This window comes from Podospora bellae-mahoneyi (genome assembly GCF_035222275.1).
Source record: "Podospora bellae-mahoneyi strain CBS 112042 chromosome 1 map unlocalized CBS112042p_1, whole genome shotgun sequence".
Taxonomy (NCBI): domain Eukaryota; kingdom Fungi; phylum Ascomycota; class Sordariomycetes; order Sordariales; family Podosporaceae; genus Podospora; species Podospora bellae-mahoneyi.
In genome coordinates this window covers 3,591,642-3,616,309 of record NW_026946359.1, presented here as the reverse complement: position 1 = coordinate 3,616,309, position 24,668 = coordinate 3,591,642, and the positions used below count along the sequence as shown (strand labels likewise).

The 24,668-nt window shown below is 54.8% G+C and overlaps 9 protein-coding genes across 9 annotated transcripts; 3 read left to right on the top strand and 6 right to left on the bottom strand.

The window, feature by feature from the left end:
* Positions 1–5: 5 nt before the first annotated feature.
* QC761_0012170 (uncharacterized protein) lies at positions 6–3,380 on the bottom strand (the record flags this gene model as incomplete). Its single annotated transcript, XM_062871933.1, has 6 exons — positions 3,346–3,380; positions 2,719–3,194; positions 2,253–2,332; positions 1,775–2,157; positions 1,159–1,707; positions 6–1,090 (listed from the first exon to the last, which is right to left on the bottom strand). The coding sequence occupies exons 4-6, from the start codon at positions 1,899–1,901 to the stop codon at positions 6–8; spliced, it is 1,761 nt and encodes a 586-aa protein (XP_062737515.1). The 5' UTR covers positions 1,902–2,157; positions 2,253–2,332; positions 2,719–3,194; positions 3,346–3,380.
* Positions 3,381–4,055: 675 nt separating this feature from the next.
* On the top strand, positions 4,056–6,574 carry QC761_111050 (uncharacterized protein). The gene is made up of 2 exons (XM_062874395.1): positions 4,056–4,980; positions 5,165–6,574. Exons 1-2 carry the CDS (start codon positions 4,819–4,821, stop codon positions 6,002–6,004), a joined length of 1,002 nt encoding a protein of 333 aa, XP_062737514.1. The 5' UTR covers positions 4,056–4,818; the 3' UTR covers positions 6,005–6,574.
* Positions 6,575–7,064: 490 nt separating this feature from the next.
* Positions 7,065–9,908, bottom strand: URE1 (Urease; the record flags this gene model as incomplete). Its single annotated transcript, XM_062874394.1, has 3 exons — positions 7,065–8,408; positions 8,485–9,764; positions 9,888–9,908. 3 exons carry the CDS (start codon positions 9,906–9,908, stop codon positions 7,196–7,198), a joined length of 2,514 nt encoding a protein of 837 aa, XP_062737513.1. The 3' UTR covers positions 7,065–7,195.
* A 441-nt stretch (positions 9,909–10,349) lies between these two features.
* vti1 (t-SNARE VTI1) lies at positions 10,350–11,414 on the bottom strand (the record flags this gene model as incomplete). The annotated part of the gene is made up of 3 exons (XM_062874393.1): positions 10,756–11,414; positions 10,503–10,701; positions 10,350–10,437 (listed from the first exon to the last, which is right to left on the bottom strand). The coding sequence occupies exons 1-3, from the start codon at positions 11,153–11,155 to the stop codon at positions 10,350–10,352; spliced, it is 687 nt and encodes a 228-aa protein (XP_062737512.1). The 5' UTR covers positions 11,156–11,414.
* Positions 11,415–11,543: 129 nt separating this feature from the next.
* On the top strand, positions 11,544–13,013 carry atg6 (Vacuolar protein sorting-associated protein atg6; the record flags this gene model as incomplete). Its single annotated transcript, XM_062874392.1, has 1 exon — positions 11,544–13,013. The coding sequence occupies one exon, from the start codon at positions 11,544–11,546 to the stop codon at positions 13,011–13,013; it is 1,470 nt and encodes a 489-aa protein (XP_062737511.1).
* Positions 13,014–13,268: 255 nt separating this feature from the next.
* Positions 13,269–16,314, bottom strand: QC761_111010 (uncharacterized protein; the record flags this gene model as incomplete). Its single annotated transcript, XM_062874391.1, has 6 exons — positions 13,269–13,637; positions 13,765–14,632; positions 14,692–15,007; positions 15,080–16,035; positions 16,095–16,227; positions 16,294–16,314. 6 exons carry the CDS (start codon positions 16,312–16,314, stop codon positions 13,370–13,372), a joined length of 2,562 nt encoding a protein of 853 aa, XP_062737510.1. The 3' UTR covers positions 13,269–13,369.
* Positions 16,315–16,877: 563 nt separating this feature from the next.
* On the bottom strand, positions 16,878–20,543 carry QC761_110990 (uncharacterized protein; the record flags this gene model as incomplete). Its single annotated transcript, XM_062874390.1, has 4 exons — positions 19,835–20,543; positions 19,080–19,732; positions 18,273–19,007; positions 16,878–18,215 (listed from the first exon to the last, which is right to left on the bottom strand). The coding sequence occupies exons 2-4, from the start codon at positions 19,314–19,316 to the stop codon at positions 16,878–16,880; spliced, it is 2,310 nt and encodes a 769-aa protein (XP_062737509.1). The 5' UTR covers positions 19,317–19,732; positions 19,835–20,543.
* On the top strand, positions 19,669–21,809 carry LYS1 (Saccharopine dehydrogenase). The gene is made up of 3 exons (XM_062874389.1): positions 19,669–20,559; positions 20,637–21,095; positions 21,193–21,809. Exons 1-3 carry the CDS (start codon positions 19,926–19,928, stop codon positions 21,522–21,524), a joined length of 1,425 nt encoding a protein of 474 aa, XP_062737508.1. The 5' UTR covers positions 19,669–19,925; the 3' UTR covers positions 21,525–21,809.
* Positions 21,810–21,909: 100 nt separating this feature from the next.
* IMD1 (inosine-5'-monophosphate dehydrogenase) lies at positions 21,910–24,481 on the bottom strand. The gene is made up of 2 exons (XM_062874388.1): positions 23,544–24,481; positions 21,910–23,356 (listed from the first exon to the last, which is right to left on the bottom strand). Exons 1-2 carry the CDS (start codon positions 24,004–24,006, stop codon positions 22,218–22,220), a joined length of 1,602 nt encoding a protein of 533 aa, XP_062737507.1. The 5' UTR covers positions 24,007–24,481; the 3' UTR covers positions 21,910–22,217.
* Positions 24,482–24,668: the final 187 nt, after the last annotated feature.

The following is a 24,668-nucleotide window of genomic DNA, read 5'->3' as shown; positions in this document are numbered from 1 at the left end:
CAGCATTAGCATAATTCTTCTTCACCTTCAACCCGCCCCCCACACCCATGCCCGCAATCCTTCTCCCCCTCCCTATGATTCTCCCCATTCTCCACCCCCTCCCTGCTCAGCTTCCGCCTATAATCCTCCTGCTGACCCCGCCCCATATCATTCCACCACTCCTCCACAATCCCATAAATCAGCCTCCGGCCCTCATCAGCCCCGTCAGGTCCCATGTTCCGCTGCGCAGGGTGGTGGAGCACACCATAGATAATCTTGTTGAGTACCCGATCAACATCCACCCCCTCGTCATCGATAGCCTCCATGAGCTGCGGCACAGACCAGGAAACAACCTTCGACGCCGCCCGCCCAGCAACCTCGTTGAGAATGTTCGTAAAATGATCCTTCGACAGCATCGAGTGCGTAGGATCAGAAGCGTCATCGTCCTCGAAAACAATGTGCTGCTCGTTCTTGCTCGACTCGATAATCTCCGTCGCGCCCGTCGCGAGCTCGTTCTTGATCTGCTCGATAACCGGAATCACAAACGGGGCGATGACCTGAAACACAAACAACGAGAGCTGCTCCTCGAGCTGCTCGATAATCTTGGGGAGAATCGGAATCCTAGACACCGCCTCCGAGATGCTCTTGAGCAAGTCGTCGTGGTACTCGATCGCGGGCATGATCTGTCGGAAGATGTCCTGGACCTGGCGGGTAAACTCCTCCGTCTCCTTGGGCGAGATGCTCGTCTGCTCCATCTGGGCGGCGTTGGCATTGTCCTGGATCTCGTTGACCTTGTTCTTCTTGTCGCTGCCGATGAGCCCGTCGGGGATCTTGTCGAGGAGCTCGCGGAGGTAGGACAGGTCCGAGTTTTTGGACTGCTCGAGCGTGTTTTCCAGGTCTTGGATTTCACTCTGGATGAGCTTGTCCGAGACCTCGCCCGTGACCGAGTGCAAGAAGTCGACGCCGCCAAAGGTGCCGGTGACGATGGGGTAGACTTCGTCGTTGGCGCCCTCGAGGGAGATCTTTGTGTTGCGGCCCACGTGGGGGAAGACGTCTTGCTCGCCCATTTCGATGAGGGCGAGTTCAATGTAGTTGCTGTGGGCGAAGTAATCTGCATTCATGTTAGTTTCGAACCTTGTCCTGTAAGATATAACGATGAGAGAAACATGCCCTCAAGACAGTGCAACCCAGTCCCGATCAACCTCAGGCACTCATACAAATCATCCTTGTTCCCACTCCTCCCATACCTCCTCCCAAGCTCAATCGCATCCGTGAACAGCTTCCTGCAGTGCGCAGCCGACGTCATGATCCCGATGTTCTCATTAGCAATGTAGTTCTTCATGCCCGTCTCGGGATCGATCGCCAGCTCGACCTCCTCGTTGACCGGGCCGCGAAGAGCGCGGTGGTACTGCCTGGCGTCCTCGTTCTCGGCATAGTCCTTTGGGTTGTCGATGTGGTCCTCGGGACGGTAGCACCCCAGACGGTCGGCCGTCACCTCGAACTCCTTGCTGCCGTAGCCGAAAGTAATGAAGCCGAGCACGCAGAGAAGGAGCCTGATGGCCTCGGCAGAGACGCTCTTGACGGTGCCGACGTCGATGGCTTGGGAGTAGTCGCGGAGCCAGTTGCCAAAGTAGACGCGGGAGACCATCAACTTGTCGAATCTCTTGCCGCCGACGGCGCGGGCCATCATGACTTTGAGGAGGGCATCTTCGATGTCACCGTGGCGCCCTGTAATTGTGACAAAGCGCCGATCAGCCTGGTGATGTGCCGTAAATGGTAGGAGGAATCAACTCACAGTTCTGGCCCTCGATGCTAGAAATCCCGGCAATGTTACCAGCGCCGAAGGCGAGGGTGGGCTTCACAAACCAAAACAGGAGGATGACCCCGAGCAAGATGGTCGGGTACTCCCTTGAGTAAGCCATGGCTGAATATGAATTGCTTTATCGCTATGATGCTTTGTAGTAGTTTAAAGTCGCAGAAAATAACAACGGTAGTTAGGTGTAAGATGAGTTTAAGGTAGAGGGTATCAATGGGCGAGATATTCCAAAAGTCTTGGAAGAAGAGGGAACCAAGTGCGGGGCAGAAGCTCGCAGAGAGCAAGACAGGAAAACAAAAACCCCTGTTTGCCGGTGAGCTCAGCTCGGTGGGTTCGGGCTTTGGAGATGGGATGGATAAGCTCTATTTGTTGGAGGTGTGGCAAGAAAGAGTGTCACCACGAGAGAGAGAGAGAGAGAGAGGGAGAGGGAGAGAGAGGGGGGCAAGAATGAGGATACCAATTCCCTAAATATAAACTTGAGCATCACCCTCCATTATCAACTTGGAAACAAAGCAGGAGCTCATATCCTGCTTCGGGCTGCTTTGAACATCAGCGTGGCTCACACCATTGCATCGGCCATGCCATATCACACACAGCCAAAAACCCGAGTTTCAGGCAATCAGAAACACTGCCAAGCCAACCATTCAGCTTGCGTCGTTCGCGGGGCACAGGGAGGGGTTGACTGGCGGAGCGGGGTTGCCCTCTGGCAAGCGGGGTGGGGTCGATAGCTCACGGAGAGGTAAACGGTAGCAGCGTCATCGTCATCGAGTTGGTACCCTCGTACCCATCACAGACTGGGCGCTTGAGCCCAACCGAAGCCAAGATCTTGCTTTGGGACCCGGGACACGACACTCTGGAGATGGCTCCTTTTGTTCATCTACACTATACTCGAGACTGACACGAAAGAGAGCGCTGTTCAGTACCTAGACTGAGTCGGAATCAAACGCGCAATGGCATCAGCGGGGTGTGGCTGGCGCGTTGGTGCTGTGGATGTCGACGAGAAAGCGGCGGAAGTTCAGGCGGGGCTGGCCATCCGGCCGTCCGCGCCGCCTATGCCCGTCTCAGCATTCCCGCGCTATGAAAAATTCAGAACGTCTAGACCTCGAGAAGAAGTTCAGAAGCAGAAAAGCGTGAATAACTGAATGTGACGAGCACACCGCCGGCGAGCGAGGTGCGGCAGGGCAACAGTGATGTCGCTGCCAGCTGCAACTCAACGTCTTGTTCGATCGATATGATCCAACTGTCGCGCAACGAGCTCGCCTGTCCTGGGTCGTCTTGGGTCGTCTTGCCCCGACAATGCGTTTCAAACGGGTTGGGCTTCGTTAACGGTATCAAATCAAGTCCCGTAGTCTTCAATTCGTATTTCGAGGACATGTTGCATAATTTACATAAAATAGTGCTTTTGGATAGCGCGTCAGAGTAGTGCTCTAGGTACGCCTTCCTTTGACGAAGATTGATGCTGGCATGGAAAGAACTATAGAAAATCATATATCATTTCAGAGCAGGAAGCAAAGTGTGAGGCTGTAGGCTGAGATGAAGAGCTGACAGACAGCGCCGGCCTAAGCTGCTGTATGCTCCTCTCTAGAGACTCTGTGCCATGCCAGTGGCGGCAGGCTATAGCAGAGAAATAAAAGGTTCCCCAACTTCATGGTGCAATAGTGGTGTATAATGCCCCTAACCAAGAGAAGCAAACCGTTGCGACAGAAGCTGATTCGAAGAATGGGAAGTGAGGGGGAAAGCGATCACCTCAGGCTGTGAAGAACTGAAGAAGAGAAGCTTGGGCGGGCCTGGGCAGAGAAAATCAGAGAGACCCGGGCGGGGGGGGGGGGCGCTCCACAGCAGCTTCAAAATCAATCAGCAAAGAAAAAAATCACCCCGGCTTTTGGGCGGTGCTGACGAAGACCCCCTGTCGCTTTGGGAGGGGACGGGAGGACAGCGCTGCGGTGTCTCAAAGACAACAGCGAGCCCCAATTGGACAGTGGAAGGCCTCGCGTCAGACCACTCGATCTTCCGCCAAACGCTGGAAGAGCGCCCCCGAAGTACCTAAAAGGCCTTCGAGATAGCTGCATCGCGTAGCTGAAGAACAGCGACCCAAGTCGCCGGCGGCTCGCTGGACCCCTACAGCGGTGCACTGAGCATGCAGACATGGCGAATCGATTTGCGAAAACCAGCCTTGTCGATATCAGCCATGATCAACGGCACACCTCCACGACAGCAAATAAAAATATTGGTCGTCAGTCCAGCGCCATCATAGAGAAGAACAGCAGCGACCAGAAATCAGTGACTGCGAGGATGTTGTGGTGGAGGTTTGACTGCAGGCCCCAGTGGGGTTTGTTGGCGCGTCGGGTTAGGTAACATGTTGTTGCACCAAACTGATGTGCCCGGGTTCGCTGTACACGAGGCTCTGGAGCTGGCTGGGCAGGTGCGACTGCGGAGCTTTGCGCTTTGGGGGAAACCGATAGAAGGTGCAGAAAAGAAAGGCTGCAAGAGACGGAGTACCTAATGAAGGACGGGATGTACGGTGTTGTCTCTTTGTAGTGGGATAGTCAGGAATAGGTAGCGGTTGGTAGTAGGCGGACCTGAAATGTGTCGACAGGCGTGTTGTTGTTTGGAGCCTTGCGGGCAGGACGCTGAAGCTTCCCCGGAGCGGGGTGCCCTGGTGCCGTGACTGATTTCGCCCAAAATCGGGCAGCCCCCTTCCACCCCCAGGCAGCGCACAATTTTTTTCACGACCCGCCAATTTTCAGCAGGTAAATCAGCGCTGGCTCTTCCCCCAGCGGCTCGGCGTATATTTTGGGGACCCCGCCACTCCCCCCAAACCTCCCGCCCAAAAATTTCCTCTTGATCTCTCCCTTCATTTTCCAGCACCTCCGCTCAGCGCTTTGCCCTCCCCCAACCACAGCGCAATCCACCATCGCGCCGTCGCATTCGCAGCAACAGCGCCGCCATCCCGCTATTATCTTACAACAACAACAACAACAAAGTCATTCTTAACAGACCCCCAAACCCAAAAAGCCGCAAATATGCCGCGCCCACCCAAGAAGGTCGCTGAGGTCGCCCCCTCGCCTGCGCCAGTCGCGCCAGCCATCATCAACCCTATCCAGCAACAACAACTCCCTGTTGCCCAGATCCCCGGTGGCCCTCCCGTCATCGATGTCGCGCAGTTTATTCGCGTCAGAGACTCTGTAAGCATTGGCTTTGCACTTCCACTTCCACCCACCCCCGCCACCTCTTGCCTCGAGCTGGGCTAGGTGCAAGGCACAACCCACCCACCCCTTTTCTTTACTTGTACCTGCTTGGTTCTGGCAACCGCACCCCGATAAGCTATGGCCACCCAGACACCTTCACACTTGCTGACCGTCCTCCAAGGTGTACAACCGTCTGCAAACTATCCAGGATTTGATTAGGAGTTTTTCTGCCGATTATTTGCGTCAGACGAACCTTCTCATTGGCGAGGGTACCAGCCTCGAGAATGGACAGGAGACTCTTGACCATCTCAACGGCGCTCTCGGCGGCCTGATGCCCGCTGCCCTTGCTGCACCCATGCCCGTTGTTGAGGAGAAGAAGGAGCGCAAGAAGCGTACTCATGACCCCAACGCCCCCAAGCGTCCCCTGACCCCCTACTTCCTTTACATGCAGACTGCTCGTCCCATCATTGCGAGCGACCTTGGTGAGGGAGCTCCCAAGGGTGCTGTCCAGGAAGAGGGCCAGCGTCGCTGGGCTGTCATGGCCCCTGGTGAGAAGGCGGGCTGGAACACGGCTTACAAGTACAACCTCCGCCTCTACCAGGCTCGCGTCCACTCCTACAAGGCCGGCAACATGGACGCCAAGAACATGTCGGATGATGAGGCTCGTGCCTATGCTGAGCTCTACAACATTGACGTTTCCAACCTCGCCCAGGTGGAGGAGTTCCCCGCCGATGAGCAGGATGCCATCGCCGAGCAGCTTCACCAGACGGCCGCTGTCGAGTCCCCTCCCGCCGAGGTCTCCGAGGAGGAGCCCGCGCCACCAGCCAAAACCCCCAACAAGAAGGCCGTGACCCGCAAGCGGAAGAGCACGGCTGCCACTCCCGCTGTCCCCGAGCCTCCCAAGCCAGAGCCCGCCGCCACTCCGGCGAGCCCGGAGGCCAAGAAGAGGAAGAGAACGTCCAAGGCGGCCGAGATTGTGGAGGAGCCCAAGAAGTCTGCTCGTAAGAAGACCAAGAACTGATTGTGCTCGTCTCCTTGTCTCTCTTTTGCGCGTTATACTCTGGGTCTGGTTTGGGTCGGTTCGTTTCCAATCTTGATGATACCTCTGGCGCCTCTCTTGCGTTGCCTCTCTGCACTGACTGGGGCGGCATCTTTTCTTTATGCTTTGGGAGCAAAGGCAGCTGGGTTTTGAACAACGCGGGCATGATATTTTTCTCCATCTCTGATCGCTTTTTGCCGCAACAGTTGAAGCAGGCGGTCGCGCGTTTTTGTATTATTTGTATGGGTATGAACTGGGGAATATTGGCGGGTCCTTTTGCTTTGCTATTCAGGTGGGAGCGGAGGAAGGGGAAACAACGCAGGATTGGCTTTTGTATGGAGTCTTGTCGGATGTATGTAGTCGTCTTGGGGCCTGGGTCAGTGAGTGCGTCGCCGTTCTGCATGTAGGCATCGAGTGAGCTCGGGGGGTTGGTGAAATGAAACTTCAATAAGTACACTTGTGTTACGTTGTGTGACATGTTGTGATAGAAACCAGGTGATGATGTCTGCACCAGGTGGGTGTTTCTGTTGACTATTCGGATCTCTTATCAAGGGTTGTTTTTTCTGGATGGTTTCTAGAACGTATTATCTTGAAAGCCGCCAGCCTTGTGTTCCAAGCATAGTGCCACCAGGAGGATTATGGGGGCTATATATCGGACCATCTTCCCTGCTAATAGCTCTCAGCCTTTGAAGAACAACTACTTCTTGATTGTGAGTGCTCTGGCTTTCTCAAGCTACCACTTATACGCTTTCAGAACCCTGCAGAAGTGTTGGGTCCGAAGTCGAGGTCAAAGTACAGGCGGGACGGTTCCAACTAACACCCCGACTTGGAGCACTCCTCCCTCCCCACAACGGGACCTCGAAAGCCCTATTCAAGGCCCCAGCACACACCCTGTTTTTAAACGACACTGTTTAACGAGGAATAGGGGTCGAATTTTGCTAACTGACCAGCCCCTTTTCCAAGCACCATGAGGCCTTGCTGAAGACCTATGCGCCATCAAAACTGACAGGCTCCTTCTTGTCATGTTCACAGAGCAATTTTTCACCACCCTCATCCAGTCTCAAGCTATAGTTTCAAATTCAAATGTGTAGAGATTCCGCTTGCCTTACGTTAACTACCATATCACACACAAGCCAAAAAAAAAAAAAAAAACCAACCCTTATACCCCCGATCTTAATAAACAAAATACCCCTGCGTCAACGGCAGTTTCTCACTCGGCTCCGCCTCACACTTCTTCCCGTCCGCCTCAACCACATACCTCTCCGGATCAACCCTCATCTTCGGCATCTTATCATTCCACTTCATATCCCTCTTCCCAATCCCCCTACACCCCCTCACCGCGCTCACCCTCTTCCTCAGCCCATAACTCTTTATATTCCCGTTCTCAACACTCTCCTTGCTCACAAAAACCACACTCGCACCGGGCAAATCCCTAGCAAACATCTGCCTCGCAACCACCGGCTGAATGGTCGGTATGCTGGCATTCGGATCCCCCATCATGGCCACCGCAATCAAGCCCGATTTCACCACCAAGCTCGGCTTCGTCCCAAACCAGGCCGGATCCCAGACGACAAAATCGGCTAGTTTGCCGACTTCAATGCTCCCGATCAGGTGGGAGAAGCCTTGGGCGATGGCGGGGTTGATGGTATACTTTGATACATATCGTTTAACCCTGACATTGTCGCAGCCGGTGGGGGCATCTTCGGGCAACGGGCCGCGTTGGAGTTTATTCTTGTGGGCGGTGTTCCACGTTCTGAGAATGACCTCCCCGCAACGGCCCATGGCTTGGGAGTCGGAGGACATCATGCTGATCGCGCCGAGGTCGTGAAGGACATCCTCTGCGGCGATGGTCTCGGCTCTGATGCGGGATTCGGCAAACGCGACGTCTTCGGGGATGTTTTTGCTTAGGTGGTGGCAGACCATCAACATGTCGAGGTGTTCGTCCAGGGTGTTGAGGGTGAAGGGCCGGGTTGGGTTCGTGGAGGAGGGTAGCACGTTGGGGTGTTCGACCACAGAGATGATGTCTGGGGCGTGGCCCCCGCCGGCGCCTTCGGTGTGGTAGGTGTGGATTGTGCGGTTGGCAAAGGCGGCGACGGCGGTTTCGACGAAGCCGGCTTCGTTGAGGGTGTCGGTGTGGATCATGCACTGGACGTCCATTTCGTCGCAGACGGAAAGACAAGTGTCGATGGCGGCCGGGGTGGTCCCCCAGTCTTCGTGGAGTTTGAGGCCGCAGGCGCCGGCGGCGATTTGTTCTCTGATTGCGAGGGGGTCCGAGTCGTTGCCTTTGCCTGTGATGCCGATGTTGATGGGGAGGGAGTCGGTTGCCTGGAGCATTTGTTTCATGTAGTGCGCGCCAGGGGTGCAGGTTGTTGCGTTGGTGCCGGCGCTGGAAAAGGGGGCTGGGTTAGTGATGTGGTGGGATAGGGGGTTAAGGAAAAAAAAAAAGGGGGAAGGCTGCTTACCTGGGACCTGTACCACCACCAAGGAAAGTAGTGACTCCAGAAGCGAGAGCTTCCTCCACCTGTTGAGGGCAGATAAAGTGAATATGCGTATCAATCCCACCCGCAGTGATAATCTTGCCCTCACCAGCAATAACATCCGTACAGCTCCCAACCACCATCCCCTCCGTCACCCCATCCATCACATCCGGATTCCCTGCCTTGCCAATCCCGACAATAAACCCCTCCTTAACCCCAATGTCCGCCTTGTAAATCCCCGTCCAGTCCACAACCAACGCATTCGTCACCACCAGATCAAGCGTATCCTTATCCGACCGCCCGGTCGCCTGACCCATCCCCTCACGAAGCGTCTTGCCACCACCAAACTTACACTCATCCCCATAAACCGTATAATCCCTCTCAACCTTGATCCACAGATCCGTCGCCCCCAGCCTCACAAGATCTCCGGTTGTCGGCCCAAACATGGTATTATACGCCCGCCTATCCATCGTAAACCCCTCCATAAACTCAACAACATCCTTCTGCGGCGTGTGAGCAAAGCCCATATCCAACAGTCGTTTGACAATCTCGTCAGGATTCTTCCTCGTCTCCTCCACCACCCCGTTCGCGATTCTGTTCCCCCCTCTAATAACCTTATGCCCCCCAATCTCAACCAGCGTGACAGTCTTTTTGTCCCCCGGCTCAAACCGAACAGACGTCCCGGCAGCGACATCCAACCTGTACCCTACCGCCGCAATCCGATCAAATTCCAATTCGGGGTTGACTTCTACAAAGTGATAATGAGACCCGACCTGCACCGGCCTATCCCCCTTGCTCGTCACCTGGAGCTTGATCCTCCTCCTTCCTTCATTCAGCCTCACCACCGCATCCTTGACGCAAACCACCGCTCCGGGCTGGGCTTCAGGCGCGTATTCCTCTGCCGGTGGCGCCGGAAACGCATCATTGCTCGGCACAGGCAGAAAACTCCCATACAACGCCCTGTCGAGGTTACCATCATCAGAGGAGATGGGGTTGTGCACCGTGACGAGGTAAGTACCGCTAGGAAACGTCCCCTCGATCTGTATCTCATGCAGCGTCGACAGCACACTCGGCAGGACGTGCCGTCGACCTAGCATCGTCGACCCGAGGGACATGAGGTCAGAGACGACATGGTTCCCGTCGCGGATCAGCTCCTGGATGTTGGACGAGATGAGCGCTACAGCCTCAGAGTGGTTCAGCTTCAAGCCGCGGGCGAGACGCCGCTGGGCGAGGAAGCCGAGGTGGGAGATTGTGAGCTTGTCGAGCTTTCGTTTTCGTCAGTTTCGATTGGTGAAAAGAAGAAGATGGGATGAACACCACGGCTGCATGTCAAATGGGTTGGGTGTGAGGGACTGGCTGGGCATGGTGTGTGTGACTGACTGACTAACCTCTCTCGGTACAAGAAGCATCTTTGCCCAATCTTGTGTCTCCCGTCTCACAGACAAGGAAAAAGGTTCAAACCGGACGAAATTGATAAGTTGACTTTCCTAAAATCCCAGCACGAACTCGGAGGAATTATCAAAAGGTATGCCACCACCCCCCGTTTGTTTATGAGTCCCCCCTCCGGGCGCCGGGATCATGGTCGTGGTGGGTGGGTGGGCGATAACCCCGCATTAACCAACTGATAAGAGAAGCTCCATTTATTACGCAAGTGGCAGTATGTACATTTACACAACAAAACACACAGCCAAAAGAAGCCGAGATAAGAGCAGTGAGAGAGAGGGAGGAAAAAAGACCGTGTTTTACAAGCAACTCAAATCATGCTGACCCATCCATAACCCTAGTACAGCCAATAAATAACTCCTTCTAACCGTTTCGCCAGCCTGTAAAACAAACAATTCACACATCAATCATTTGAACTTGCTAAAGATGACAGCAAAGATGAGCAAAACCAAGACGGTGATGATGGCGATGGTGATTATCCGATTGGTAGCCATCCTAGACAGATAACAAGTAAGTATGTGATTTTGAGAGTCCAAAGGGGTGCACAGCAAACGCCATACCTACGGGCAATGCCCTTGATGCTCTTCAAACTGCGATCGACATAACCCTCGCTCTCGTACATAACGCGCGTGGTGTGCTCAATCGTCTCGCGCTGCTGTTGCAGCGTGGCCAGAGTGTTGGCACCGATGAACTCGGTCTCGTTCGCCAGCTGTTGACTAGCCTTCAGGCGCTGAGTGCTGCGGTCCAAACGATCGGTCCCTTTATCATCAATCAGCTTCAGATTCCTCTTCCTTTGGCTTCCTAGAAACCTACCAGACAACAACTGCTGCCTCTGCTCCAGCTGCGCATCCCCAGAAGCACCACCGGGATTGTCCGTGTACCGTCCCCCAAAAAGCGCACTCCTGTCCTCGGCCAGAGTCCGCAGCTTTCGCCTGTATCCATCGACATCGCTCTTGTAGTCGCGGATCCGTCTGTTGATTGCTGTGCGCTGAGACGAGGGGACGTTTTGCTTCTCCATCTGCATCTGGCCCACTAGCTCGTCGGTTTCCTCCAGCGCCCGCTCTGCCGCGCTGAGGGCGGCCTTTCTGGGCTCGCCGGATAGCTCATTGATTTGGTCGAGTTTCTGGGTCAGGTCGGCGCGGACGAGCAGGTATTCTGATTCGTAGTGCTTGAAGAGCTCGGTGCCGGCGTCGGTGTCGAGGGGGTTGGACATGGTGATGGCAGTTTTGGGCTGAGACCTGAACGCCCCGGCTAGTCGTTGGTATTTACTTGTTGCTTGATGTTTGTCAAAGTCAAAGTTCCAGGTTGGCTGGGTTGGTTGCGGCGACGACGACTGCGACTACGACATGCAAGCACGGGCCAGTGGCTGGCACGCACATGACAGCCTGGGGAGGTCACCTTAACCCCCCGACCAGCCGGCCGCTGAGTCGCATGCGGGCGGGGGTGCTTGCGTGCCGGGGACAGGGGTGTTGTTTAACTGTGACGTCCACTGTCCAGCCCACCTAGAGCGACTGGTGCCTACCTCCCCGCCAGATCATCTATTTATCTACCTTTTATCTCTATCAGCTACACCTTGAGACTCTTTAGATCTCCGGCACAAGATGTTTTGCCAGAAATGCCGCGGCCCTCTGAAGCTCGACGGCTCTCTGGAGGACCTCAATCCGGCCGCCTATGATCTCCTCGTGGCGACACACTCACAGCAACCACCCAAGAAACCCCCAGCCGCATCGCGAACTCTACACTCCCAGGACAGGGCGCGCAAGTCCACCTACGAGAAGGCTGTTCGACAGGCCGGTCAACCCATGTTCAAGAGACATGGAGGACCCCCACGAGCCAGCGACAGTTCCATGTCATTCATCTTCCTGACTGAGTCTCAGATAACACCACACAGAAGCCAACAACCACAGCAACAAGATGCTTCCTCGGCGCAACCGGCGAATGGAGGAAATGATGGGCCGCCAGACGACGACAAGTCTTATGAGATGGAGCGCATCGCCAAACTGTTCGAGATCTTGTCAGCGCGATCCGATATAGACCACCCAGTGTGCGTCGAGTGCACCGAGCTTTTATTGGAGGAATTACAGAAAAGACTCGAGGCGACAAACCGTGAGCGGGACGCGTATATCGCTTGCCTCAAAGAGATACAGGCCAGCGCACCCACAGACGACGAGATTCGAGCCCAGGACGAAGCCCTCCGGAGGGCCAGCCAAGCCGTGGCCGAGCGCCGCAGAGAAATCGAGCAGCTAGAGGAGGAAAGGGCCAAACTAGATCTCGAGCTCCTTGCACTCGAAGAAGAGGCCGAGAAGGTCGACGCTCAAGAAGACGTCTTTTGGAGGGAACGCAACGCCTTCGCCTCTCGACTAGCCCATTTTCAAGACGAACGCGACAGCATTAACAGCACCTTTGACCACGATTCCCGCCAGCTCGAGAAGCTCCAACGCAGCAACGTATACAACGACACATTCTGCATCAGCCACGACGGAACCTTTGCCACCATCAACGGCCTCCGCCTAGGCCGCTTGCACGCCCGCCCGGTCGACTGGCCCGAGATCAACGCCGCCTGGGGCCACGCCCTTTTGCTCATCGTGACAGTCGCCGAGAAGCTCAACTACCACTTTGACGGCTACGAGCCCCAGCCCATGGGGTCTTGCTCCCGAATCATCAAGTTGGAATACCAATCCCCCTCCTCGAGCCGGTACGGCTCGGCCAGGAGCGCCCCTCCACCCGCGCCGAAGCGTCATGTTTTGGAGCTGTTCTCTAGCGGGGACATGCCCTTTGGCATCACAATCATGCATAGGAAGTTTGACCAGGCGATGGTGGCGTTTCTGGAGCTGGTGAGGCAGCTGGGCGACTTTGTACAGAAGCAGACGGCGAGGGAGGGGACGCCGCTCGCGCTGCCGTACAGGATCGAGGGGGACAAGATTATGGATGTGAGCATCAAGCTGGGGATTGCGCAGGATGATGGGTGGACAAAGGCTTGCAAGTTGACGTTGACGTGCTGCAAGTTTTTGTTGGCGCATGCGAGTAATGTGAATTCGATGAGTAACGGGAGGGGGGCCGGGGGTGGATGAGGGTTTTTTTTTTGTGTGTGAGGGGAGGCTGGGTAGGCGTAGGGGTACTAGATTATTTTGGGATTGGGATTGGGACTGGGGTCGGCTTTTTCTTTTGTGGATGGGTTATTTAGCAAGGAGTTGGGAGTCGGCAAGGGAAATATATATACTAGTCATTTGCGGGCATGGTTTTGAACCAGGAGCGAGAGAAACGGACTAATAAGATCAACAGCAAGGGAAAGCGCTACCTTATAGAGATGAATCGGCGCAAGTAGAGCAAGGTGATGTTTTGGAGCTACTTGGATAGTACTGATGATCTGTGAGACATTTGGAAGAGGGCAAAGATGGTAGTGAAGCCTGTCTCTCAGGTCTGAGGGCTAACGATGGTGATACTCCTCTTCCCAGTCGTCATACACCCTCCCGTTGAGCATCGCGGGAGAGTTTTTTGACTTGTCCAACTTTATCCGCCACTGTGTCCTGACGGATTGCTGTTCTAAAAGGTAGAGTTGGAACTGGTACTCGGGCTGTCGGAGGGGGTGGTCGATTGGTAGTTTTTGGACGGGATCGCCCTCTTCCTCTTCCTCTTCCTCTTCCTCTTCCTCTTCCTCTTCATCTTCGCCTTCGTCTTCGTCTTCGTCTTCTCTGCTGCAAAAAGAAATCAGCATTCGTCTTCTACCACAATACCATCACCACCAAGTAAAATATATATATATATAATAAAAAAAGAAAAAAAGAAAAAAGAAAAGAAATGAAAACAAAAAGACTAACCTACTTTTCCAACCCTCCCTTCCTCTCTCTCATATACTCCTTAAACCCCTTGCTCAACCCCCCCACCGTTTTCAAATGCCCCTCTTTCACCACCACCCGTCCCACCAACCCCTTTTCGTTTGCCTCAAACTCCGCCAGCGCAACAGCAGTCTGAAGCCCGTTCCTAATCTCCCGTCCGTTCCACCCCAACTCCCTCATCTCTTTCCCCTTAACCCACTCCCTCGCCGCTGTGTGAACCACCACCCGCCCATTACTCTCCCGTTCCAGCCTATCAAACCCCACCTCCCAAACCTGCCCCCTCTGCTCCTCATCCAGTTCTTTATAGTGCAACGCGACGTGAATCCGACTGGTAAAAGCATCATCAAACATCTCCACTCTGTTCGTCGTGAGCATCATCACCCCCTTGTAATACTCCAGCGCCCGCAGGAATACCGACACAAGACTGTTACGACGGAGGTCTTTGGATTGGCGACGCTCAAGGTAGACGTCTGCCTCGTCGATGAGGACTAGGGCGCCGAAGCGTTCCGACAGGGTGAGGTAGTATGACAACGAGGTTTCGATTTCCGAAGGGGAAGGGGGGAGGTCGGCGGGGGTGAGGGGGAGTAATGGGCGGCGGGTGAGGAGAGAGCAGACTTCTGCTGTGAGGGTTTTCCCCACGCCTGGGGGGCCGTGGAGGAGGAAGATCCTGCCGAGGCCTTTGTCGGGGATTATGTCACTTGGCCAGGGGTGGATTTGGGAAGGGGAAGAGGGGGGGGAGGAGAAAGGGGTTATCACGGCTTTTAGGGTTTGTTTTGTCGATGGGTCGAGGACGAGGTGGTTGAAGGGGGTGGGGGAGGGGGTTATAGGGTGCAGGGAGGAGGTTCGGATGTGCGCTTGGGGGGAGGGGTGGGAGGTTAGTTGGGAGGGAAGAAGGGGTAAAGGGGGAACTTACCCCAGCGGCGTTCTTTGAGGATAAAAGCTGGGATCAAGGGCCCAATGACCATGAAATATATCTCCTCGTTTCGGGGCAAGGGTGAGGATCTCGGGTCGAGGTCGTCAAACCCTGCCCAGGGACTAGGCTCTTGCTTCCCCTGGCTACTGCTGCAAACAGCACAGCTGCACCGTGACAACATCTGCGGTAACCTGTCCTGTCTCGCCGGGGTGTGCTGCTGATCCCAGCGAGGGGCAAACTTGGGCGTCGCAATGCGGTGATGAGGCGACTGCTCAGCAAACCGCTCGTACCCCTCCGGATCGACAATAACCTTCCCCTTGATCTATCACGTTCAAGTCAGCTTCCACCCCCCACCAAATTCTTTCCCCAAACCATTAAGAAAACTCACCATCCCCCTCGTCCTCCCTCCTCCCAAGTACCCCTCGTACTCCCTATAACTAACCCCCCCAGCCAACCCCCAATACCGTCTCCCCATCTCGACTCTCTGTCCCCTCACCCCACCCTTCACCCATCTCTCAGGCACCACAGGTAAGGAAGTGATATCCCTCTCCCCACTCCAAGGCCAAATAATCCTCTGTATCATCTCCCGTCTCATCAGGCCCTTCTTGTAGGCAATCCCCCACATGTAAACCAACATCCCATCACTCCCCATCCCTTCCACCGAACCAGCCGCTCGTAGAAAGTTAATCCCAGAAACCACGCACCCCGTCCACTCCCCATCCTTCTCACGGTACACCACACTCCCCGGCTTGAGGAGATACCAGAAGCGGCTGTATGTCGTCCGGCCTTTCGCCCAGCGTTTTTTCTCGTCATCTAAGCCGGGGCCGTAGAGATCGGCGAGGAAGGTGAGGAGGACATCAATATGTGCCGCCGTGGTGGCTGCATACCTCCCGTCATGGCAGTCCGGCTGAGATGTTTTATATTCCTCCAACTCCCCCCAGTGATGCGCAAGCACCTGGTAAGGCTCCGCTATCCTCAGCACGGTCCCCCGTTGGATGACCTCAAAACCGGGGTAGTATTGCACCACAGCCGAAAGCGCAGACCGGAGGTAAGGGGAGTGGATTACCATTTCTTTCTTCTTACCAAAACCAAAAGCATTGTTAGGCAGGTCGCCCATCATGGAGGGGATGAGGTCCGGGGGGGGGAGGTCGTTGTCTTCATCTTCCATGTCGGGGGTTCGGTAGGGGTAGGATGGCGGGCGGTGGAGGTTCATCATCATTCCTTGCTGGCGGTTGTTGTGGGGGGAGGGGGTGGTGATTGTGGTGAGGATTTCCACGACGGGGGCGGTGGGATCAAGGTGGTTGGTAGGAGGGGGGGAAGGGGGAGGGGGTTTGCCGTTGTGGGCTGGGAAGTACATTAGTCGGTTGAGTAAGAAAGGGGAGGGAAGGGGAAGGGGGACGAACTGGAGATTATTTTGCCGTGTTCGTTGACTGCGATGGTGGTGTAAACAACAGCATTGTCCTTTTCGTCGGCGGGGTTGGTTGCTGGTGAGGGATGTCCAACGTTCTCGAAGCTCGCTACGGAGCAGGCGTAGGACTGGTTGAGAGAGATGTCAGATTCAAATCTGTGAGGAATTTTCAATCAGGGGAAAGATTTACTCACGACGTCTTCGATCTCATCCATGGTTGGTGCTGTGGACTTGGAAATTGACTGTGTTTAGTACAAGGTTGAGAAAGGATAGTGAGAACGAGTAAACTGTAGCGACATGACTGAGTGAACCTGTTCTTATGTAGACAGAAGAATCCTATCCTAGGCACATCCAACTACCCCATCAACTCCCATCATCACCCAATCCACACATCGTGAACTTGAGCATGAGCAAACATTTCCCCTGTTACACAGCAAGGAAACTTCCTAATCAGGTAATGGTCTGTGCACGTCTCTCTCTCTCTCTTGCGGATCCATTCCGCACTCGTTGGCAGCCAAAAGTCCTGCATAAACAACCCCATCCCACACAAGGCAACCACTCCTAAAGCACCATCTCATCATCCAAGCAAAATCTCTAGAAAGTGTACAATTTCATTCATGTTCTTAGGCACACATATATTACCCCTTCGTGTCCTTCTACCGCGGAACAAAATCCGTCCTTCACCAGCGAAAAACATACACAGCGGAATCCCTCCGTTCGTCGACTTGTCGTGTATTATTTTACCCTCCCATCCCATCCCATCCCATCCCATCCCCGCCTACCCCGAAGAAGCAGAAGACCTACTCCCACTCGTACTCTCCCCATACCCACCCCCCCCCCCCTCCGCCGTCACCGAACTGACCATACTCGCAAAATCCACCCCCCTACTCTTCTGCTCCGCCTTCGCCTCCAACCCAATCTCATACGCCGGCCAGTCACTCAAAATCACCTCCTCCTCCACCAACCTCGGACTCTCCGGCCCACACGCCAACCTAGCCGTCTCTATATCCACAAACCTCTTCAGCAAAGCCACATCATCCGACCTCATCAGATGCGCCTGCAGCCGTAGCACCATCTTCGCCACCGTATGACACTGGCTCTGGTCCCTAATCCCCTTCATAAGCAGCAGCATCGTTGAGCGGTGCGACTCGAGAAACAAGGAATTATCCTGCGCCTCCCTCGTGTTGATCTTGATAAAGTTCAAACTGCCGAGAAAGTGCAGCAAAAAACCGTCAAAGGCCTCGAAGCCGTGCCGGAGGTAGTACAGCCGGAGCAACGTCTCGAGGTGAATAGCCGCTTCGTGGTGCGCGTCGTCAAGTGTCTTGTTTGGCTGGGTGGTGTCGCTCCAGTTCAGACCGAGCAGTGGTTTCAGCAGGTCGATCAGGACGCAGTTGTAATGCATGTGAACCTTTAGGTGATGCGGTAGCACAAGCCGTTTGGGTGTCAATGGCTCAGGTAGATTCCGTAGCCATCCGCGGAGTCGATTGTAGAACCCCACAACCTGATCAAGCGGCATCTTGACGTGAGGTTGCGAGAAGCTCAACAGCGAAAAATCGTTCATGATGGTCCAAAAGTCTGCTCTGGCCTTGGCGAGGTGGCCGTGGTGAGTGGGTAGACGAGCTGGCGTTTGGGGATATCGTATCCACAGCTCTCCCCACCACTGGGGGTTCTCGGACGGATCTGGCATAGGTGTTTCCGGCGGCCGGGCCATCAAGGGTGGCTTGAGGTAGTGATAGGAGCTGAGACTTTGCCAGGTGAACAAACACCACGCTGTGAACTCCCTGGCGCACCGAATGTCGCTGCTGACATGAGACGGAACCGCTTGGAAGAGCCGTATTTCGTGTGCCATTTCCACGGCCCGGATCGTATACCGCCATCCTAGCCTGTCAGAGCCATTCAGGTTGTAGATGACATTGAGCAGGAGCGCCGCCTGAATGGTGGTTAGCCTGCGGCACTCCCAGTCGTGATACTTTTGCTGCCATTCTGGATCAAGCATAGACGGTCTTGGCACCTCGGCTTCAACCTCAAAGAGCCTCTTGGCCTCGGCGAGGAACTGGTTCCCGATGTTTCGGGGGTTCCATGACTCGGAGCGACCTGGCAGCTTTCGATGACAATACTGGAGCGGTTGTTAGTGGGACAGAATGACTAAGACGTGCAGTCAGAAAGCACTTACACATCCTATGCACAGGACGGCATTGACCAATAACCTTGAGCAGTGCCGTGGTCGGTCACTCGCCATATCCTGCAGAAAGTAGTCCTTGTGGAAAAAAGTAAACCAATCATAGTCGTACAGAAAATAATCGTGAATAACCTGACGCATGAAATTGTCATCACTGCTCACCAACGTCCAGTTTGACGGCGTGAGCGAGTCCAGCCACGGGTCCACCACAATGGCAGAGGAATACGGCTTCAGGTATGGATCCCGCTGGTCCAAGGCGTCACGGGGAGATCCCAACATGTCGTTCACGCTAGGCAAGGCCCGTTGCTGCTGTGGTTGCGGTTGCTCGACAGCCCCCCGCAAAGCACAGTCAAAGACCTCCGAGTCGAGGTATGGGTTGTCGTGTCTTTGAAGGTAGATGGGCATATCCGGCAGGTAGGGAAACTCGTATCGAAACCGCGTTTCCGGCACGAGGGCCATCTGCACAAGCACGTCGCCATAGTTGACATGCCTTAGTATGGAGCTGGCCTCTGCGCCCCTCCGTATCCGCTGGAAGATTTCTTCGGCTTCCTTTTCCGGTCTGGACCGAAGGACCTCATAGATCTGTTCGAATGTGCTCTTTTGTTGCAGAAGCTCGGTGTACTTGCGCTTCAGGGCTTGGGTATGGGTCTCGGTCGCGGCAATCGTATCAAACTCGCACTTTGTTTTCCGGTCACGACATACTGAACATGTTGGGCGTGCACCATCACACTGCAAGACAACAAGACATATCAGCTATGGTTCAACAATGCTATATGAAAAATGGGTACGGAGCCTTCACACCTTTGACTTTCTCTTTCGACAGGCCCGACACGCAGCCGTGGTAGCTTGCCTCCTTCTCCGCGGAGCAGCCTGCCCAGTCCCCGCGGCCGAGGACCCCGGGGTCGGGCTAGTTTCGAGATTCACCGAAGCCTCACTCGCTGCTTCATCGTTCGATGCGGGGAGCAGTCGGCGTAGCGAGCTGGTGCTGGTGCCGTACGACAGCTTGTCAAATGGCGAAGTCGATCTGGAGCTCGGCATTATGGCGGCCAGAACAGGTTTTTTTGTCAGCCTGGGGCGGTGGTGGTATCGAGGATCAATGGGTCGGCGTGGGCGTGGTGGGCTGGGGTCATTGTTTCCAATGCTCCCATCTCGGGTCGCTGTGCCACTCCACACCCTTTCCCACGGGCGGCAGCTGTTTAGCTAGCTAATCATAGTCGGACCTTACTCCGGGAAGTCTTTTATTCGCCTTCCAGCCCTTTAACCCCAATCTACCGTCTGCCGTGCACGCTCGGCCGCAATGGGGCCATATTGCGCTACCTATTGCCAAAGAAAGAGGGCTGTGAATGCTACCGCCTGCACGTGACTGGCGTTTTCGGGGACAAAGAAGGATCAAGTATTCCCGCTACGGGCCGAGTCCTGGGTTGATACCCGATGGGGGTTAGGCGCGCCCTTATCTGCTTGTTATTAGTTATCAGTCCAAAGGAGGGACAAATCATTATTCGAGGGATTCCTCCAAAAACATTTGTAGCGAATATGAAAAGACAGACAGAACCAACCTCAAATGATCAAATCAAGCAACCAGTCTTGCCCATGTGGATTCCGTAATCCGTCGTCACTAGTGGAGTCTCCCGGCAAACAGGAAACAGCATGGGAGATCCCGTGCAATGGCGAAACACTGATACTTCAGGCCACTTCAGGCCCCAAGCCAGCCAATTAGCGACCGCGGGGTTGCTGGTGTCGTACCTGCAGGTGTCCCCCCAAGAGCAGGGTTTTTCGTTTTTTCACTCACCGCAGTCGGCGTACACCAGAAGAGGGGACCCCATTCCACATCTCCAGTCGGTGACTCAAGCAGAGACGCCCCCCCCCGAATTGATACATAAATTGAGAAATACTACAGACCCTGTGTTGTGCTGTGCTCTGTCTTACTGCATACTTTTTTTTTTGAACTTCTGTTGCTTCACGTCTTTCCTCTTCAAGACTTTGACTTTGAGATACCCCTCCACTTACACTTACACTCATACCACATTCACGATGGCTCCCACGGTGCTTCACCTCCGCAGTGAGACCAAGCCCCTCGAGCACAGATCTGCCCTCACCCCCACAACCACCGCCGCCCTCATCAAGGCCGGCTACGTCGTCAACGTCGAGCGTTCCCCAGAGAGAATCTTTGACGACAGCGAGTTCGAGGCCGTCGGCGCCACCCTCGTTCCCGAGGGCAGCTGGGAGGAGGTCCCCAAGGAGCACATCATTGTTGGTCTCAAGGAGCTCGAGGAGAAGGAGTGTAAGTGCTTTCATAAGACAAATCCAATCTCATAACATCCCAGATATCTAACACCTCCCCCCCTCCCCCTCCCCTAGTCCCCCTCAAGCACGTCCACGTCCAATTCGCCCACTGCTACAAGCACCAAGCCGGCTGGGAAAATGTCCTCGCCAGGTTCCCCCGAGGAGGCGGCACCCTCCTCGACCTCGAATTCCTCGTCGACGAACGCGGCCGCCGCGTAGCAGCCTTTGGCTTCCACGCCGGATTCGCCGGCGCCGCGCTCGCCCTCGAAGTCTGGGCCCACCAACTCACCCACCCCCCCTCCTCCCCCTTCCCCGGCGTAGCCTCCTACCCCAACGAAGACGCCCTGATCACCAACGTCAAGAAGGCCCTCGCCACCGGCACCGCCGCCGCCGGCCGTTCCCCCCGCGTCATCGTTATCGGCGCCTTGGGTAGGTGCGGTTCCGGCGCTGTTGACGCCCTCCGCAAGGCTGGTGTCCCAGAGGAGAACATCCTCAAGTGGGATATGGCCGAAACCGCCAAGGGTGGTCCTTTCAGTACGTTACCCCTGAAGCTTTACCCCCTGATATATCTCAAGAAACCGGCACCATTTCTCCCTATTCCCTCCGAAATATCATACTAACACCCCCTTAGAGGAAATCACCGACTCCGACATCTTCGTAAACTGCATCTACCTCACCTCCAAAATCCCAAACTTTGTCAACCTCGACTCCCTCCAGGTCCCCGACAGAAAACTCTCCGTCGTCTGCGACGTCTCAGCCGACACCACCTCCCCCTTTACCCCAGTGCCGATCTACACCGTCGCGACTACATTCGACAAGCCCACCGTTCCCGTCGAGGGCCTCTCTTCTGGACCTGCGCTTTCGGTGATTTCTATTGACCACCTCCCTTCTCTTTTGCCAAGGGAGGCGTCTGAGGCTTTTAGCCGCAAGTTCCCCCCACCCTCCTTAACACCACATGGGTGATGCTGACAAAACAAAAATAGATGACCTCTTGCCCTCGCTGCTCACCCTCAACGACTGGCAAAACTCGCCTGTGTGGGCTAGGGCCAAGAAGCTGTTTGACGAAAAGGTTGCCACGTTGCCTGCGAGCGCGTTGGAGAAGTAGACAGAGAAAAAAATCATAGATGAGATAGAGGCAAAAAAGCGGAACAGAATAGATGATGAGCCAAATTGGGATGATGCACATCACAATGAGATAGACAAAAAAGTTATGATTTGGTGGAAGGATCAAATGAACATCGGGCCCGGGAAGCAGTCAAATGACGATATAGACATCACAATGGAAAAAGAAAAAAGCTGACACTTAAATCTCGACATATTCATCTGAGATCGAGAATTCACAATGAGACAAAAGTCAAAAGTGGACACTCAATATCGATCTATTTGAAATCAAATCGGTGCTAGACTATATATACTATCCGGAGAGCAAAGAACGCTAAAATAATGGATAGAAAAAAAGGAGCAACCACACTCCCGCTCTCCACTCGACCGATCCTCAATATTACGAGAGGAATCGTGTCCGTCATCAATGCACCCATTTTTTTTCCCTTTCCCACGTAAACGCCGTTTTGAATCCCAACCAACACTTCCCTCCTATCCCATTCCCAATTTCTTGTCCGCCTGGTATCATCATTTCTCCATAAAAGATTTTGTCATTTAAGCATAGAGCTTCTTCTCATAGGACTCCATGTTCACACCGCCCTCGAGCTGAGCGCTGGGGGTGCGAATCTCGAAGCGGACAATGCCGGCCTCGACCTGCTTGTGGAGCTCCTCGACGCTGGTCATGCCCATGTCCTGGAGGGAGTGCTTAAGACCGGCAGCGAGGTAGGGGACGAACTTGCTGACGGAGCCACGGTGGGCAACGGCACCAGAGACACCCTGAGCAACAAGGACGGAGTCGCCCTCGGAGAAGTAGCGGGCAGTGCCAGCATTGCTCTTCTGGCTGTCCTTGCCACCACCACCAGCCTTCTTGTCCTGCATAGCGTCGATGGAACCCATGCCGCGGTAGGCCTTGACGAGCTTACCCTCGCGTGAGACGAAGGAAGTACCGGGAGACTCGGTGGTACCAGCAAGGAGACCGCCCATCATGACGGTGGAGGCACCAAGGGCAATGCCCTTGACAATATGGCCAACATTCTGGACACCACCGTCGGCAATGCAGGGAACACCGAATCTGGCGGCGAAAGCAGCAACATTGTAGACGGAGGTAGCCTGGGGACGACCGACGGCCATGACCTCCTGGGTGATGCAGGCAGAGCCGGAGCCCATACCAATACGGAGACCGTCGACACCGGCGGCGATGAGAGCAGCAGCCTGCTCACGGGTGACAACGTTGCCACCAATGACCTCGAGGTCAGGGTACTCGTTCTTGATCCACTTGATCATCTCGATCTGGTACATCGAGTTACCCTGAGACGAGTCCAGGATGACAATGTCGAGGCCAGCCTCAACAAGGCCGGCAAGACGGGCCTTGTCCTCGGGACGGGTACCGATGGCGGCGGCGCAGATGAGCTGCTTGGAGTCGGCAGCCTTGGAAGCGAGGGGGAAGTGGAGGTTCTTAGTCAAATCGGAGCGGGAAATCATTGAAACGAGGTTTCCATCGGAATCAACGATTGGAAGCTTGCCCTTCTTGGAAGCAGCAAGGATCTTGTTGGCCTCGAGGAGGTCAACACCGTCGTGGGCTGTGATGAGATCGGTCACCATGACCTCGGAGATGGGCTTCTCAAAATCATCTTCGAACTGGATGTCACGGTTGGTGACGATACCCAAAAGCTTGGAACCGAGCTTGCCGGACTCTGTATTCACAGTTGGTTAGCGTGCAATCCTTGACGAGCTGCAGAGCTTAGAAAGTGATAGGATGGTGCCACGATCATAATTTTCAGTGATATTGAGTCCTCATGACACATAGGTCGATTTGGTGGAACGAAAGTAAGGTTTGTAATCATGTGGCAGGGAGAGTTGGGGAGAGCAAAAAAAACTAACCTGTGACGGGGAAACCACCGAATCCCCACTTCTCCTTGAGGGCCTTGGCCTCGCCGACGGTGGTCTCACGGCTGATGACAACGGGGTCGAGGATAAAACCGTTCTCATAGCGCTTAACCTTGCGGACAAAGTCGGCCTGGGCCTGGGGAGAGCAGTTGTGGTGGATGACACCGAGACCACCCTGAAGGGCCATGTGGATGGCCATCTCGTGCTCGGTGACGGTGTCCATGGGCGAGGACACGAGAGGGGTCTTCAGGGTGATCTTCTTGGTGATCTTGGAGTCGAGAGTGACAGCAGAGGCAGGGAAGCCAATGTAGCCGGGGAGAACAAGGAAGTCGTTGTAGGTGAGACCGCCATGGGCCTTGGCGTCCATGAGCTCATGGACACTGAGGCCATCGCGACTCTTGTACTCGTTGAGCACCTCCTCGGCCTTGCGCCAGTCAAGAACTTGGTCGGACGACATTTCTGCGCGTTGACTGAGATCTGTGGGATAGACTGGTGGTTGTGAAGCAAGAGATTGTTGATGCGAGCGAGGGGGGAGACAGAAAGGACAGGTCCTTTGAGAATCAGCCAACTGTTCCCCCCCAAGAGAAGAGGAAAAGAAAATCTCAGAGTCGCCTCTGAAAATCTTTTTATGCCACCAGAAATTTTTAGAGTGGGTGGGATGCGGGGCAATTGCGCCGGGCGGTGAATGTGTCAGGGGTGGAGCATCGGTGCTGCTCTAGGCGCACGGGCGTGGCTAGACTTGGAACTCCGACAACTCAAATTGATGCTCCGGGGCAGCTCACATATTCTCGGTCATGCGTCTTCAGATGAGAGCTCTTGAAATAACAGAGCAATTTGCTCCATGATATCTCTAAGTCCTTCTTGTTTACTTTTCGGGTCAACCACGCGTCTCGCTTCCGAACAATTGGTGCTACCACAGTTCCCAAGATGCCCTTAATCTACATGGCACAGGTGACCCGTAGACGCAGGGCGGAACGGGATTTTATAGGACCGAGCCACACACATGAAGTCCCGTCAGCCCGTTGCCCTGGCGCCCTCCGGTAAATGTAAACAAGGCAGTTCCCCTCTCAGGCCGCAACCACTAAACCTGGCCGACACCCCTGGTCATTGGCCCTCCCA